This window comes from Mauremys mutica, chromosome 14 (genome assembly GCF_020497125.1).
Source record: "Mauremys mutica isolate MM-2020 ecotype Southern chromosome 14, ASM2049712v1, whole genome shotgun sequence".
In the NCBI taxonomy this organism is placed as follows: Eukaryota; Metazoa; Chordata; order Testudines; family Geoemydidae; genus Mauremys; species Mauremys mutica.
In genome coordinates, this window is record NC_059085.1 from 38,648,414 (window position 1) to 38,666,466 (window position 18,053).

Here is an 18,053-nt window from a genome sequence, read left to right on the forward strand (position 1 = left end):
TACACTGATTTAAATATACTAACCAATTATACATGTTAACAAATATTAAACAAAATCATTGTACTTGAAATTGCATTAAAGTGAAATCAAGTTGTTGAAATTGATGCTTAACTTTGATATTTGTGTTGATTTTGGTAGCCCAATGTGCAGCAAAGCACAGGAGGGGCTAAGGTCTGAGGTAAAGAACGTGGGTGGATTCATAGCTGCATTTCAGTGTCCTCTTTCTAGTAGCAGGTGGATTGATTTTAAAAAGAAAAACTTAATATGATTTAAATAAATTAAAAACTTGATTTAAATTTAAAAAATCATTTTTCCCAAGAAAATCAATTTTTAGATACCCTGACTAGTAGCTTCTCCACTGTTAAATTTTGAAGGATGACTATACAGTAGACTATGGACACCCCGGAAATGGAGGTTGTCCGTAACTCTGAACAAAGCGCAGTTCAGGCTCCAGACCTAGCACCTGACACTCCAGGCCAGGCTTCAGCAGCCGCTGAAATCCCTGCTCAGTGCTGGCATGAGTTTGCAGGCTTGTCCACTCCCCGTGGGGGTGTTTGTGTAAACAGCATGTCCCCATCCCGATGGAGAGTGGGGGTGAAAGTGGCGCAGACGCCAGTGCAGCTTCTGCTCTGCAGGCTTTGGCTGCCTTCGGCTGGCAGCCCCAGCATCTTGCTGTAAGTGGCGGGTGGGGGTGGGGACAGGCAGCCCAGACGTGCCTACTTTTAAGATACAATATATAGGTACTGTACAATATTTGCTTTTTTTATTTTTATTTATTTTCTTTTGGTCTCTGTTGCTGCCTGATTGGTTACTTCAGGTTTCACATGGTGTCTGGTTGACCAGTTAGTACTTAACTCTGTTGTTCATATCTTTGAGGTTCTATTGTAAATCTAATATTCAACATTGTTTCCTATTTCTGTAGATCTGTGGTTTACCAGCAGAGTTCTAAGGAGTCTGCCACTCTGCAGCCATTTTTCACTCTACAACTGGATATCCAGTCTGACAAGATACGCACAGTCCAGGATGCATTGGAAAGCTTGGTGGCAAGAGAATCTGTCCAGGGTTACACCACAAAAACCAAACAGGAGGTGTGTTCTGGTCTTGTCTGCTGGACCTTTTTATAGTAAAGCATTATATTTTTAAGGGCTTTTCATACAGCTGATGGCTTTTCACTAGTTGCTTGAACATTAATCCTCATGTTAAGAGGTACTAACCTTGCAAGGTATAGTACAAGTGTCAAGTGGGTACTACATATTTAACACACACAGTCAAGGTCACTCAAACAAGAAGACACACTAACTCTGTTAAATGAAATCATTGACAGTAAATCAGTGTATTTGCTGAACTGGTGTAATAGTTGGTTTGGGATTTTGGGGCTGGGCCGGGAGAGGCATATAAATTAAATTCACTCTGTTTGAGAAGTGGTAATATGTACTGTCATAAGGAAAACAATTTTTCACTAATTTTAAAGCACAGAAGCTCAGGTGACCTGGGCGTTGCCAGACACTCCTAATAAGACAGACGTGCTTCAAAATGTTGGTTGGTTGAGAGTATTTCCTGGCTTTTGAAGTAGATATTTATAACAGTCTCATGACTCAGAACGCTGACCTGTGTTGCTTTCTCTTCTTGGGTTAGAAGGAACAGCCTGGTGACCATCCATAAGAAAAATTCTCAAACTTTTTTTGTACTATGAGCCTCATTTAACTACGATAGCATAATATCCATGTGAAAACTACAACAATTGTTCTCATGCAAAAGCTATATTGGGAAAGCACCATGTATCCAGCCAGCTCTCTGTGCATTGCAGTTTGGCAGTTTCTGCTCTTGAATGATGGGATGTATTATATTTTGCTGAGTTTCCTCACACTATTCTCATCCCTTTCTCCAGCTGTGTGTGAGTAAAGAATTAGTATCTACATAGTCGCATCTGTGCATGGTCAACAGAAGGTGCTCAGATTAAAATACCATGTGCAGTGTGTTCCTAATTAACTTAAACAGACAAAGAAGCAAAAGGGGCCTTTGAACAAGGCATTGTGTCCATATATTTTACCTACCTCACTGTTTATCTAAACATTCAGAATATAATTGTGACCTGGAAAATGAATGGAAAACTATTTTCCTTGAAAAGTTATAGGTAGACAGACAGCTTTTGTCTGGATTATATATCCAGTCCTCTAGTAGGAGTAGAAGTGCAAAAATATTTTAGGGATTTCTTCTCATGTGGAAGGAACATTTGCAATGCAAGCTCATCATAATTTACCACAAGGATTTTGTTTTGCTAGTCACTTCTTTTTGGTTTTTGCTGCAGATGGTTTTAACTTCTTTAGGGACAACCCACTGTTCAGATATGGGTTTTAGAAGAAATGGGTGTTCGGTTTAGGTGCTAGTGATTTGGTCTGGTTTAGTGTCTGAATGGAAATAAAAGCATCCAAAAATGGCTTTTAGATCTTCCTTTTTTCAATAGATATTCAGGAAAAAAATAGAAGATTTCGTATTACATGTTGTTGTGAGAATATTGAACGTTAATAATTCTTAGTGCATACCTAGCGGTTTACAGATGTTAATTCTCAAAACATCATTGTGGGGAAGGCAGGTATTTCATCCACACTTTCCAGATGGGGAAAAAAACGAGATGCTTAAATAACATCAGAAAGAGTGTCAATGTTAGAATCCATGTCCTATATTTATAACTCCCCCTTGTCCCCCCATCTTAAAGTAGTATTAGCTAAGCAAAGCTCAGAGCTCTTCAGATGGAGATTCTCTATTGAAAATCCCCAGAAACTTGATGGTTTAGTCCTCATTCTGTAACAGGTGGGGATACTAATGTAATTGTCAGGTTGAAAGAGGCTATGATGGTGTTACTCTCCTTTGTTATATTTAGTTTTAAATTTTTACGCAATATTCTGTTAAAATATGATCTTTAACGTTAGTGTGAGAGCATCATTAACTGCCTCAGATTCTCAAGATTTTGAGCTACACTTTTTGTGGTTTCTCAGGTTTAGGAGTGACAACCACGCACCGTAAATATAGCTTGCCCTTTGGATTCCCTATTTTCACTCCCTCTTAAGAATCACCAGGGTTTTTTTCCTTTTGAAGTTAAAATTTTGGCGTTTAATCTCAGCCGAAGGCTTTAAAAAAATCATTTTTGAGTTATGAGAAAGATGTGTCCATTAATAAAACAAAATTAAAGACAAAAAGTGAAGACAGAAATATTACTCTAAGCCGCTTGTGTTTAGGGCAGTGGTTTTCAACCCATGGCCCGCTTGCAGCCAAATCAGCACAGAGTTGCGGCCCATGTGACATCCTCAGGGCCGTACAGGTAGTATTGGATGTGGCCCACATAACACATTGTGGGCCATATATGTGGCCCATAAAGGTAAATAGGTTGAGAACCACTGGTTTAGGATGTTGCAGAGCTTCCAAGTATTTACGTTGTCCTAATATAGTAATACTAAAACATGTGTTCATGATGGAACTCAAAGCCTGCCATCTGTAAACTCTGGGTGTTCATAACTTATTTGTCAGTGCTGTGTACTTTGCAGGTAAGATCTTGTAGCATAAAGGAGGCACCAGAAAAACCTTCAATGGCTTTTTTGTTCCTATTTTATGTTAGTCATCAGTCCTGACCTCCTTTTAATAGTTCAGTGGCTCCGGTTTCATCCATCAGTCATGATCCTTATGTGCTTATCTACATACAGAGCTGTGACATAATATGCAACTGGTCTGCGTGTGATGAGTACTTGCATTGGTACCAGTATTTCCAGCACTTCACAGTGTGTTAAGTAATCCTGCAAAGTCAGGCAAATAGACTGCAAAAACAAAACTAATTCATGGAAAAATGTATTTCTAAATCCTAATGTTGAGCGCCATCATTTCCATCAGCCATTTTTCCTGTTTCATAAATATATAGTTAGTCCCTAGATTAAAGAACCCCCATGGAAAGAACCCCACAGGACATTATATTAAAATTGTAATACTTTTTCCTTGAAGATAACACTTCAGTGGGAAAATCCAGTGCGCTTTAGAGGCTTAAAGTACACAAACAACGGGATATTTGTCATAAAACTAACACAATACAGACACTTTCAAGTGGCATAATTTAGATCAAATTCGTGTTCTACACACATTAGTCATGTTCCCTTGCTTTTTGTTTTCAAAGGGGTTAACTAAAATTAAGATACAATTTTAATACATTTTTGTGTTCTTTGTATTAGGTGGAGATCAGTCGAAGGGTGACCCTAGAAGAGCTCCCTCCCGTTCTTGTGTTACACCTCAAAAGATTTGTATATGAGAAAACTGGTGGATGCCAGAAGCTTATCAAGAATATTGAGTATCCCGTTGACCTGGAAATTAGTAAAGGTGAAACTCTTAAATAAAACTTTTTCCTTTTGTTTTGAGGAAAAGAGAATATTCTGTGATTTCCAAAGGGTAATAGTGAATTTTTGCAAGCTCAGTATAGGAGAGACTTTATTTTTTTCTGTTGGGTTGTATACATGCGAAAACGCTCATAATCTAAATGAAATCTGTATTATCTTGTGTGCCTTATTTTGTCTGTCCTAGCTGTGGATTAGGAGAATCCAGTCCACTGATGCTCCAAGCTGATGTGCTCAGGCTTTTTTTTTACAGCACTTGCTGCCTGCACTGTCTTAATTTAGACCCCAGTCCTTAAAAGAACTCTACGTAGGCAGACCCTGGAACATTTATCAGGCTCCATTGACTTCAGTGGGGGCTCATGCAGGTCCAGTGTCCAGCTGAGTGAAACTTGTAGAATTGAGGCCTGAGACTGAAAGCTCTTCAGGGCTGAGGGATGACTGTACCATGTGTTCGTACAGTGCCCTCCCTCAGCTGATTGGAGTACCCTGGACAAGGCTGCTGTTAATCAAATAATGAATAAAAATACTTCAGCTCGGAATCCATCCAAAGAGGTGGTAAAAGCACCATAATAAAAACCATTGATTAGGCTGGAGAGGAGAAATGAGAAACTTTTTTTAAGACCAAACTAAAATCAAACTGAAAACCTCAAAGCAATCAAATAGGTAGGACAGATTTCAAGTGTTAATGCATTATAAAGTTTCTTCAATTTTTAAATGTTAAGATCTATTCATTTTACAAAGTGTGTTTTCTATATAAACACCAGAATAATATGTGTACCTTGCTGCATTGAATCTTTTTATTCTGACATTCGCAGTTCAGTCAACCAGTGGTTCAGATTGACCAATATTTTTTTTGCTGTCTGCAATATGTTCCAAGCTACCTGGAAATTGCAAGGCTAATTATGTAGGGATACATTATAAATGATGTATTTACTGTATCAGATAGTATGATTTGATCTTGAGGTTTTTGTTTTTAATACATACTCTGGGGAAGGGGGTGTTGAAATCTGTAAAACGTGTGTTACCAGGCTGCTTTGGTCAAGCAAGACAGGCAACTGCTGTATTCTTTACAGTCACTGGAGCTTAGAGGCTCGCCCTCTCATCCTCCAACAAGAGGCATGGCAGGGGAGATAACTAGTGTCTTGGCCCTTTTCCCCCTCTCCTCTGTTTCCCTGGGGTAGCTTTGAATGGTACTCTGGTTTGAAACCCCATATGCAAAGGCCGGTGCTCTGGCAGCAAGAAACTAAGAGTTGACCCCCTTGTCTCCCACCACAGAAAAGACTCCGGTTTCAGCCATTTCTTTGATGTAGGAAGCTTCAGATGAAAAACTATTTGGTTCTTACTTGGAAATAAATGTTCACCTGACATCTGTTAACACAAAAGTTTTTAGCTTGTTAAAAATGTTGCTTTTGCTTTTTCAGAGTTACTATCGCCAGGTGTGAAAAGCAAGATTTTTAAAGGCCAAAGAACCTACCGGCTCTTTGCAGGTATTTAGCCATTTATGTCACTCGATCCCAAAATATTGCATTACATATAGCAATTCTGGTTGTGGAAATGTAGTTACTGCTGGCGGATTATAAAATGTTTACTTTAAATTAAAGTGATGTAACTTGCAGGGGTAGTAAGTTCTAGTATAAAATGACACATAAGTACTGAATATTCATATTATGTGATTACTGTCACATTGTTTCAGCTTCTGCCTAAGTAACATAGGATCACAGTTCTGTACCAGATCCATCCTGCACAGGGTTTACAGATACTTGCTTTTCAATGAAAGAATGCAGACTGCAAAACTTCTGTTAAGATGCCTATAGGTCTGCTCTGTCTCAAGTGGTGTACATCAATATTCATTTTTTCTCAACGGGGTTAAATTTTAAGTATCAACTCCTCTGTGAGTATTATTCATTTATGATGACACTTAACACAAATTGTATAGCATAACTGTTATTGATGATGAATTGGTGTTGGTGACATGCAACTTGAATGGTAAATACATCTTGCATAGCCAGAAGAACATCTACAACTTTAATATAGCTATATTTGACACATACCACTGATTTGTAGGGTAACTTTTCAAATGTCTTTTAAAATTGCCACTTTGATGTTGGTTCATTACATGGTTCTAAACACTTTCAAGATTAGTACGTCTGACAATGTATGAATAGCATATTGTATGACTATAGAGGTGCCACTGAGTTGGATGTTGGAGTGACATTTTTATGGTCGGAATATATTGAAGTACCAGATGAAAGCATGTTATTGCTATTAAAGACTGAAAACTGGTATAAATATTCCGAAGCATTTTATTAATAAACAACATTAATCTCTACAGTTTTTAAAAACTATACCTAGATTAGTAAGATTTGCACCTGCTTATTTGTATTAGCATCAGAAGAAAAAGCTCGGGGGACTGGAGCTTTTCACTTCTAGGTTACCAGTTTAGTTTCAGCCCTGGTGGGCTTGTGTGATGAGGTGGTTTGGATCCAGTTCTGTTTAGGTGGTATAACCAGGTTACAGAAGGTACCATCAAGACTGGAAATCTCAGCAGACGGCAGTAGTTACTTTAGTGGAACAATTCTCACCTCTAGGGTGAGCTTTCCAAGACAGGGTTGGAGAGCCTGGATAAAAACAGTATGAGGAAATTTGCATTGCCACTGCCTCATCTTTTGTGCCTGTTCTGTAGATGCACACCATTTCAGTCTCCAGTTCATTGTTGTTAGTCCAGAACTTCACACACACAGCATGCACTACTTGTACAAAATTTTAATGATTAAAAAGAGGAATTTTTTTAGAATTAAAGATATTTCTCATTAGAAATATAACAAGAGGTTTGCCTAAATATTCTTCTGCAGTAAGATAAAATACAAACTGCATCCTAGAAAATCTTATAGGGTAGTTTCTAAATTATTGGTATATTTCAAGACTTCTTTAAGACAGAATGTGTATACTGTATACCATAAATCATGCCTGTCTACTTTTGCTTAACTTAAAGTACTCGTAATATGTATTTGTCTTCATAGAAGTGTAAACAAAATCAGAGTAAGTTTAAAGTGTGGTTCAACTCTGAAAGGTAGACTGTGAAAATGACACTTTCTTACCACTACTTGTGTTTACTGCTTTGTTTACTCCTCTTAGCATTGCAGAGACAAACATAGAATAATAGAATATCAGGGTTGGAAGGGACCTCAGGAGGTCATCTAGTCCAACCCCCTGCTCAAAGCAGGACCAATCCCCAACTAAATCATCCCAGCCAGGGCTTTGTCAAGCCTGACCTTAAAAAACCTCAAAGGAAGGAGACTCCACCACCTCCCTAGGTAACCCATTCCAGTGCTTCACCAACCAAACATAGCTAACAGAGTGAGCTAGATACTGTTCCTCCTTATGCATTATTACCAAAATTATATACCAATATAATTCCAAACAGTTACACCTGTGCAACCCCAGTGAAAGCAGTAAAAATCCACAGATGTAGTGGATAGCACAATTTGAAGATGAGGTAGTTTCCACAACATCAAATGGACCTAATTTTGCTTCAGAACATATTACAGGTGGTGACATTCTCAAAATAAAGAATCCAACTTGGTTCCATGTTGAGATTGCAGGATTGGCACTCACAAAACTAACTTGTAAACTAAGCACATTCAAGTGCTTAGTATACAATGATTCTTATGGAATCAGTTTTGTAGAGTGGAACCATACTTAAAGCAAAATTAAATGGGTTAGATGGGGAGTTTGTTTGTAATAGAGACTTTTGACCAGAGTTCTGATATTGTAAAGTTTCATAATGTCCTCTTGTATATGAAGACTTGAGGTTTGATGATTAGATATGAGCGAAGGTTGACTCAGAGGCTTCTGGTTTAAGTCACAGAGATGTCTGATACTAGGTATTGCATAATATCTACTTTGATCTGTGAACAATTAACTTGAGATCATATTGACTTGAAATGACAAATAGCAACAAACTGGACGTGTAGGAGATTTCAAACAGTTATGTTTGTTCTCAACTATTTACTAAGTTTGTCAGCACTAAATGAATTTTCTGAAGCTATGTTGAATTGTTGCAGGAAGATGGTCTATCAATCCCATTGGTCTTTTCCTGTGAAATAAATCCTTCCCTGAAAGCCATGTAGTAAATTAAAAATATCAGTCTTAGACCTTTGGGACACTTGATCTTAAGGATATTATTTTTCACTTCTTTAGAATCCTGAGTTTTTGTGCTGCCAGTGAAAAATCACTAGCATCACAATAGATTTTTCCCTTTGTAAGTAGATAAGCATAACTTCAGTACAGGATAGCATGTAAACATGCCACTCAACATGTAGTTAAACGCTTCAAAAAATAATGTTCTTGATTTCATGTGAGTTGGAAAGTTTGTTTGAATTATGAACTTAAACAAAGGAACATCTTAGTAAATTTGTATTCCTGTTTTGTTTCCAGTGGAAGTATAAACATTAACTTCTCTCTTTGTAGTTGTCTATCATCATGGAAACAGTGCAACTGGTGGCCATTACACTACAGACGTCTTCCAGATTGGTCTTAATGGCTGGTTACGCATTGATGACCAGGCAGTCAAAGTGATAAATCAGTACCAGGTGGTGAAGCCGTCTGCTGAACGCACAGCCTACCTCCTGTACTATCGCCGAGTTGACCTGCTGTGAAACTTCCCTCTTTATGCTGTGTGTGCAAGATACCTGCTTTGTAGAACGCCAACTATCACTAACTTTTTTCCTCCTTTAAATGCTCGTTTGAGTGAATCCTTTTTTCCCTTGCAACTATGGGCTAGAGTGAAAAAGGAAACTACCTTGGGGGTTGTGCACAACATAGTTTGTGTGTTGACTTTTGACTTTCCAGAATGAAGTCATTTGGTTGAAAGACTCAGTCTCACAAATCACAAAAAGATAAAATATCTCTGAGTTAATGCTGAATCCTAAGATGATAAATGGGGTTTGCATTTGATTCCCACTTTCGAATTGCATAGTAGAAGAAAACCCTGCACCAGCAACAAAACTTGTAGATTTCTGTGAAAATAAGTTTTATCTTTACTTAAATAAAAAAAACTAAAAAAAAAAAAAAAACTCTCTGCTCCCCCAGTAGTTTTTGATAAATGGTAAAACATGAGCCAGAGGGTATCAGGAGACAATGGTTCTATGTGCTTCAAAACAATGTACAAAAGTACAAAATGGAGAGTTGCTGGTTCCTAATAGGAAAAAAACCACATTTTAATAATTGTGCGATGAGAAACTGCTTAAGTACACATTGCAGATCAAATATTTGGAGTTAAAATGTTAGTCTATATAGATGGGTGATTGTAACTTTATTGCTATTAAGAGATTTCAAACTGCATTTATGCTTCTGTGTACACAAGATTTTAAAAAATGGGCAAAATAATGAAGATTGATATTTCTTTAAGTCTGCTTTGTTTAATTTTGCTGTCTGCTCCCCTATAATGTTGAGTTCCTAATTGTACACAGTTTAGTGATATCTAGGAGTATAAAGTTGTCGCCCATCAATAAAAGTCACAAAGTTGGTTTAAAGTTGTGGGTTGTGTTTCTTTTATTTTGAGTGTAAATTTCAGTTGTGGAAACTCTAGTCTGGAGTTACTATGCATTTTCTAATTCGAAATAATGCTATGATACTCATGAAAGCATAATCATTACCTTAGTTAAAAAAAACGCATACCTACTAGGTCAGATGAGTTTTGCATTTAAAAAAAAAAAAAGCAAATTGCAGGAAAAAGTGTATTTTCTCCACTGTTTTCCCGTCGTATTTTTAAAATGAAGTAGCTGCTTTATATTTTTAGGCATTATGTTCCAGGAAATTTTGGTAGCATTTTCTTAAGCTGCCTAGATTTCTCTCTTCACTTTTTCGCTCTTTGTCTGGCACAGGCAGGACACTTGCTTTCCATATAACTTCTCTGTGATTGTGCTGCTTTTTACTTTTTGTTGAAATAACTGTACAATTTGCCTTTTTAGTAGCTCTAAGGTGTTCATAGCTCACCTATTAATATAGTATCTGGTCATCTTTTTGTTGCTATCTGTTTGGCTTTTTCATTAAAAGGCAATTAACCATGTATTTGTACAGCGCCTAACGCAATGGGGTTCTGGTCCAGGGTTGGGCTCCTATTTACTACAATAATACAAGTTATTAATAATAATAAGGGGCTTTGGTAACCACAGCCACAAAGGAGGAGTGGTGGGAAAGTGTTAATCACAGCTTCAGCTTTCAGGATCTCTTCAGGGCTGATCCGAAGAGGTGCCCTTCAATTTTCATGGAAGTTAATCGGGCCCTTATGTCTACACAGTCATTCAGTGAGGAGCATTAAAACTTTAGCTTTGAGAAAATATTGGGTGCCTCTCTCAGTAGGACTTCATTTAAGTCTCCCTGATACTGAGAAAACATGTTGAATAGGAGAGGTTGAAAGTGACTTAAAAAGAATTAACACACACTCTATGCTCAAACGTGATCCTCAGTCTTTAACATATTTCTTTTATTTAAACATTAAAAAGAAGTAAAAATTGTATTTCCCTTAGCTGCAAGTGTCTGTTACAAATCTTTCATTAGTCATATAATTATATTCAGTGAAATTGGAAGAAAACTTTAATTTGGATGTTATTAAAACCAAGTCTTGACTGTTTATCCTCTAACGTTTTAAGAAAGAAGTAAGGATGTTCCCCTTGATTTGGCCAGATTCAAGTTGGGTAACCACATTCTCCCTACCAAAGTTTGCACTCTTGCTTCAGTTGGATTCTTCACTTTGTGTTGAATTGCTGGGAGGAATTGCTGTGCTCTGTTCAACTGCCATGTCTTCCATCCCAGAGCTGGGGGCGTTTTACAATCCTGCCATATAGTTTGTATATTATATACTGAGAGTGTTTTGGATGTAAGTTGCTATACAGATGTTTGTTGGAGCTGGTTGGAAAAGTTCTAATGAAACTTATTTCCTTTGGAATTTGCTGAATTGAAACCTAAGCGCTTCGTGAAGACAGTTTGATTTTGACGAAATTCCACCAGAAACCAAGCAGGGTTCCTGTGGAATCTGATCTGCCAGATAGGTTTCCTGCTAGTTCATGTACCTGGCAGACTGCCCCAGAGCCAGGACTCCTAGATATGGGCAGAGAACATTCTTGTTTGATGGAGAAATTTGCAAATTTTGAACAAAAATCACTTGTAAAGTTGTTGAACCATGGTCACTAGTCAATGTAAGTCAGGCTGAACCATTAATTCTACAGTTAAAAATTTCCTATGTGGATACTAGTCATCCTAATATGGAGTTATTAGAACTGGACACACAGTGAGAAAATAATCTTATTTCACTTAAAACCTGATCCAGCAAAGCAATGAGACTATTCACAGGCTTAAAGACAAGAGCATACCACGATCACATTAATCCATCCATTATAATATTAAATACATATATAACATTTCACATTATGTGCCTGCCTGTCCTCCCTTTGAAGTTGATGTTATAATTCCCATTAATATCAATGGTGCACAATTAGACCATTTTACTAGCACTAAAAATATTGTGTAAATCCCACTTGTAATTAACATACACTTTAATCCCACAAACCTGCACCAAGCTTTTCCTATGTCAAATAAATCTGAAACAAACCCAGAGTTGAAACGTGAAACAGACATGTTTACATTCCTTTTTTCTGATGATAGTGGTGATTCTTATTACTTTAAATAGCTCATGACATTTTTTGTATGTATATATAGTCTGTCTCTAGTAAATGTAGGTTATTCTATAAAACCAAGGCTATGTCTACTTATAAGAGACTTGCCCATAAGAGACTTTTCACAAAAACTACACTATAAATCAGTCTTGCAAAAGAATCTGGAGCTCCTTTAGCTGAGGTTACTTGGAGCCGTGTCAAGTGATGTTTTAGAAAATATTGTGATAGAATTTCCTCTTTCACAATTTTAATACAAACACAATGTAAAAGTGAAGTACAGTAGTCACTGATTCTGCATATTCATGTCTGCTCTATAATTTTCTTGCTAAACTAAAATGAGAGATTCAGTAGAAGTGTTTTTTTTTTCTTTTTGTTTTAAGAACTGGCAGTGATTAATTTCAGGTGTAAAAACAAATGTTCAATGTCTGTTTGTATGAAGTAAACTTCCATAGGTCTTTTTTTAAATTTAATTTGCACTAAGGATGTTGCACATACAATTGTTGATGAAACCTGTGCAATGAGTTACTCAAAGAACAGTGAAAAGCATGTAGCAACATCTGACATTACACAAGCACAATTTTTATTTTCTGTTACCCTACTCTCCTTGTTTTTGAACAGTGTGTATGTCCTTGATTTCTATCTGTAACTGATAATGTCAAATGCATCAGAGCTAAGTGTTATAATTATTTAGTGATGTTCTTAAAGCAGATTTTAACCTTAGAAGAAAACTGGCTTGAATGCAAAAAAAAAAAAAAAAAAAAGGCCAAGATTTTCAAAAACAGAAGCCTGAAAATAGGGCTCCTGAATCCTATACTTGAAAAATCTTGGTCTAAGTATAAGCAATCAGAGCATGCCAGAAGTTCATACTGAAACAGGCTGTTTAGGGGGTGATTTTTTCAGAAGTCATAGTGACCTACAAACAAAAGGTGGGATTTTTCAGGAGACTGTCACATTTGAAAAATTCTAACCCTAGTGAATTAGTCAAAAAGTCCAGCATATCAGAATATTGATTAAAGAAAATAAAGAACAGTTCAGATAAGTGCTATGCGGTAAGTATGTGTTTTAATAACCATTGAAATGGCATTTCATTGTATCGTTGCTTTGTGAAATACTTAGCCACCTCCATAGGCTGGCTACCTATATACCATTATGCCTCAGCCCAAGATTTTTAAGGTACTGGAGGAGCACCACGGAAAACCACTGAATTAGTCCTTTTATGAAGTATGTTTGAAAGTCTTTTTATTTCAGACAGTGTTTGGGAAGCATCTTGGATATGTGTTTTAATTAGAATATTTCACTCTCCTATAGGGCCATCCACCCAAGGCTACTCTTTCATGAATTTAGTTCCAGACTGGTCCTTTGCTATCTGTTGTTACTGTTCTCTCCCAGTTTGCAGATAGAGGAGCAGAGGTTAAGTGACTTGCTTCATAATCCATACAACTAATGCCAATAGTGAATTTTTTGTTTTTTGGAAGGGATTTGTACCATGGAAACTGCAGAAAGTCAGCGAGTAGTGTATTGCTTTGGGGACACAGGTATTAGCCTGTAGTGCGAAAACCAGAAACAAATAGAAATACTTGCCCCTCCATCTCAGTTAATTCTTGAATTTGTAATTTACTTGTAAATCCATTCGTGCAAAACCTTTTAAATCACTGATGGAAAACTTTTAAAGAGTTTTGGTAATGATTTTTATTGACCTAAGAGAAATATTCATATAGAGTAATTTTGAATGGATTCTGCCATGCCCATATAGCTCACGCTCTTCAGTCTCATGCTAAGCATGGTTTGGGCCTTTTCATTTCTCTAATGGGAGGCTGCCATGGGAAATCCAGGATGCTGAAGTAGTTTTGATGAGTCAGCCATGTGAGTCAGTCCTGACCAATACCTCAGCATGGTGATAAGGACATTGTGTTGCTGGGGCTGTGATAATTCCTTAAAACAAAACAAAAAAAAAAAAAACCCACGCCTGGCCTTAACCACTCCTGGCCATTAAAAATCCCCTGACCCTTCTCAAGAGCAGGGGCGCTAGCTCTGAAGTTGTAGCCAAGTTGGTTAATCCTATTCCAGTTGCCAAACATCTGCAGTTTTAAATGAATGTGGGTTGTGTTCATTTCATTGTGTCATTCATTAGACTGTTGCAACCTAGGACTTCACGCTCCAGGGCTATTTGGAATGTCATGGTGACTGTTGGAACAGAACATCCTGCTCCAAAAATGCAGGCCATACCATTGGAGAAGATGGAGCGTCTGTGCTGTTAGCTGTGTATGGCCCATGGTTTACAGAGGTGTAGGTCTGAGTCTCTCCAGTAGAGTGCAGTGGTGTCACATGCACTGAATGGTTTATTACTAAAGTTCTAAACTACTGCAGAAAATTTCGAATCCACTTAACTGTTGGAAAACAATAGCTGGTCACACAAAGTTCTTGCCATAAGAAATCTTAAGCGCATATTTTCATTTTGAATAGAAATTCACTTTTTAAAAGTTATTGGCAGCATATGTTGCAGAGAAATCTATGGGTAATTGTGCATTTTATTTTGTTAGCTTTATGATATTGGTGACAGCAGGAGATTATGGTGGTTTACATCTGAGCAAATTTATTTTTTTTTCCTTCTTGGGCAAAATCTCTGAAGGTGGGAGAGTCGGGGAAGCTTCTCCCAACTTCTTGCATCTGCAGACTTTCAATGGAAATTCACAAAAATAGGCTTTCTTGCAGGTTAGTCTAGTGGGGATTATGCAGATTTGGGAGCATCCCCCATGCTGTTTCTGCTCATGATCACTGTCTTCCAAACTGATCAGAAGGAGAGTATTTGGGGGCCTCCATTTATGTTTGAGAATGGTTAATACCGGTACATATATTGAGTGTGCTGTGGCCCAGAAATTATAAGATCAAATGAGGAAGAGATTGTCTTTGTTACTTGTAGCTTAGCACAAAGAGGTCTTGATTTTCTGATTGGGGTCCCTAGGCGCATACACTTTCTGTTATGACAGACTTGAATCAAAACTGGTCCTTTGCTATCTCAGTACACTAACATGTGCCTCCTATGTGAGCATCATACATTTGAATTAGAAATGGAATGTAATCCTGTTTGAGTCTAAAATCAAGGCATGGTGTTTGCATGTTAAACTGAGAGTAAAATAACTGAAATATGTCTTTGTTTCTGTTTGGCTGTTACAAAAAAAGGTTTTTCTTATATATTCAGTCCCATTGTGTGGCTTTTCTTGCATATGAACCAGAGATGTTATAATCAAGACCATAATAACTATGAAGTGAATGGGTAAAAATAACTTCTGATTTGTTTTGGCATTGGCTGAATGTAGGACTTGAAACAGCTGAATGAAGACAAAATGAAAATTCTAACAACGTGTGAAGTGTCGGTTTTGTCTACAACGTGTAGCTTCCAACTCCTTCCACAGCCACAACAATCACCTCTTAATCTGAAGTGAATCAAGGCTTTAGCAGCAGCATATGTGCCAAAGAAATCAAGGTTTGATTTGCACCAGATAGGAAGAGTCTTGTTTCTGGCACGTTTGTTTTCGGAGTCAGATATATTTGGATATCTGTCCACATTATGGAAATCCAACCTCTTTTAGTCATTTACCAGTAGCCACAAAAGAGACTTGAATATTTTGGACTCCTGGGAAAATACTTGCAGAACGCGATGCAATCTAGGCAACTATCTTCTCTCTTTGATCCTTCACAATAAACGTGCCTGTTTATCATCATGTCGTTCCAGGTCCATGGAAACACAAAGTGGACCAAATTCATGTATTTAAGTCCATCGACTTCAGTGAGCTTACATCAGGGACAAACTTCATCCACTGAATTTGTATAGCTCAAAAATACCCTGCAGACTCCCGGTGGAGATAAGTAGTAGAAGTATGTAGACAATATAATGTTCCACCTCTTCAAACTTCACCTGAAATGGGCCCTAGGTCACAAGTGATGAGAAGTTTAGTGGACTCATCTTAGTCCATAGCACCACTGGATACAGTTTCTGGACTTGGCTGATGAAGCTAATTGTACATATCAAAGGAATACGTCCCTTACAGCAGGGGTTCTCCAGCTGGGGGTTGGGACCCCACAGGGAGTTGTGAGGTTATTATGTGGGGGGAGGGATAGCTCAGTGGTTTGAGCATTGGCCTGCTAAACCCAGGGTTGTGAGTTCAATCCTTGAGGAGGCCACTTAGGGATCTGGGGCAAAAATTGGTCCTGCTAGTGAAGGCAGGGGGCTGGACTCGATGACCTTTCAAGGTCCCTTCCAGTTCTAGATTGGTATATCTCCAATTATTACCTTTTATTACCTTTAGCCTCCACCCCAAACCATGCTTTGCCTCCAGCATTTATAACGGTGTTAAACATATTTTAAAGTGTTTTTAATTTATAAGGGGGGGTGTCACACTCAGAGGCTTGCTTTGTGAAAGGGGTCACCAGGACAAAAGTTTGAGAAAAGTTTGGGGGTAGCTCAGTGGTTTGAGCATTGGCCTGCTAAACCCAGGGTTGTGAGTTCAATCCTTGAGGAGCCCACTTAGGGATCAGGGCAAAAATCTGTCTGGGGATTGGTCCTGCTTTGAGCAGGAGGTTGAATTAGATGACCTCTTGAGATCCCTTCCAACCCTGATATTCTATGAGAGTCACTGCCTTAAAGCATCAAGAATATGGAGATGGGTAATTCTGTTCAGACTGAATCACTGGAAAGGGTTAATTCACAGCAGGGATGTGTGGGAATTACAAAATCACAAATTCCGCCTGGATCTGCAAATTATTTGAAAATTGTGGTGTTTAAATGAATTAATCAACTTTCTGGTAATACTAATGCAGCATCCTTAAGAGGCAGATGACTCACTGTGCCAGAGCCATGTGTGGTTTGTACCACTTAAGAGACTAGTGCTCAGACTGTCTTGGGAATTGGAGCCTTGTCACGTCTCTGGATTTGGATGATTCTGAGTGGTTGCCATTGTAGGGGAGAACTAAAAAGAGGTCAGTGGGCCTAATGCTGTTGAGTTGGTGAAAAGGGGTTATTCTGTGAACTTAGCAAAACCATCAGTCCTGGAAGAAGCTGTGGAGCAAGAAAATTAATTCAAGAAAAATACAGTGCTATCTATGACTTCAAAGTAACTACGGCTACCTGTCTTCCACTCTAGTCTGTCTAGTGTCCTGTTCATCAGAGCATCAACACATTTTGGGTTAAGGCTGAGATTTTCAAACATATCCAAAGTCCACTGAATTTCTATTAGCAAGATAGAGCTGTGGGCTACAGATAAGGGGCCATACACCATTGTTTTACATCTGGAACTCCTTTAAAATAAACCAAAATGTCATCCAAATACAAATAGAAAAGGACTGACCTGACAGAGCAGATAATATTGTGACCTTCATCTTCGATTTTTCATAAGAAGACTAGGTGCTCTGCACCCATGTTGTTCTAAAGAAAGATACTGATAATGCTTGCCAGTGAATCTAATTATTTAAAAAGCCATGCAGACTGGATGTCATGCTTGGGGATCTCTGTAATGCAGACAGATATCCAGACAGATTGGATTATGAAAACAAGATATCACCACTTCTCAAAAAATGCTTAGCTCTGAAAAATGGCAAAAAACCAAGAGTGATTAAGCAAAGACGTCTATAGGAGTCAACATTTGAGAGGGGGTTCCCCCCACATGTAAATTGTCCGCTATACTGGATGGAGTGGCCTTGTTTGTTGTTTAATGACGATGGTGTTTCTAATAATCCATATATCAAGTATGATAAATCTATTTTTGATGTGCAAGCTTTGCTGTGTTTTAAATGTATAGGTCTTTGAAGAATATCCTGAGAGTTGCAGTCTTCAAACCAGTATTGACTGGATATACTATTGAGGGTTGAAAAGAATAAAACTCTCAGGATATTGGTCAGCAGTTTTAAACAGAAAATGATTCAGACTGTTTTAAAGAGACCATGGCTGTTTCTGGTGTGGGTGTATTTGTGTGAGCTGTATTTGTGTGTACACATACCAACATTTTTT

General features: G+C 37.9%; 1 protein-coding gene across 4 annotated transcripts in view; it reads left to right on the top strand.

Annotated features, from left to right (window-relative positions):
• Window positions 1-9,911, top strand: part of USP10 (ubiquitin specific peptidase 10) — a 66,115-nt gene extending 56,204 nt beyond the window's left edge. For all 4 annotated transcript variants that reach the window (XM_044987410.1, XM_044987412.1, XM_044987411.1 and 1 more), the window contains 4 exons: window positions 923-1,088; window positions 4,215-4,359; window positions 5,795-5,860; window positions 8,844-9,911. In XM_044987410.1, coding sequence (XP_044843345.1) covers window positions 923-1,088; window positions 4,215-4,359; window positions 5,795-5,860; window positions 8,844-9,031 — 565 coding nt within the window. In that variant the 3' untranslated portion in view covers window positions 9,032-9,911. The remainder of the gene's footprint in view (window positions 1-922; window positions 1,089-4,214; window positions 4,360-5,794; window positions 5,861-8,843) is intronic.
• The last annotated feature ends 8,142 nt before the right edge of the window (window positions 9,912-18,053 follow it).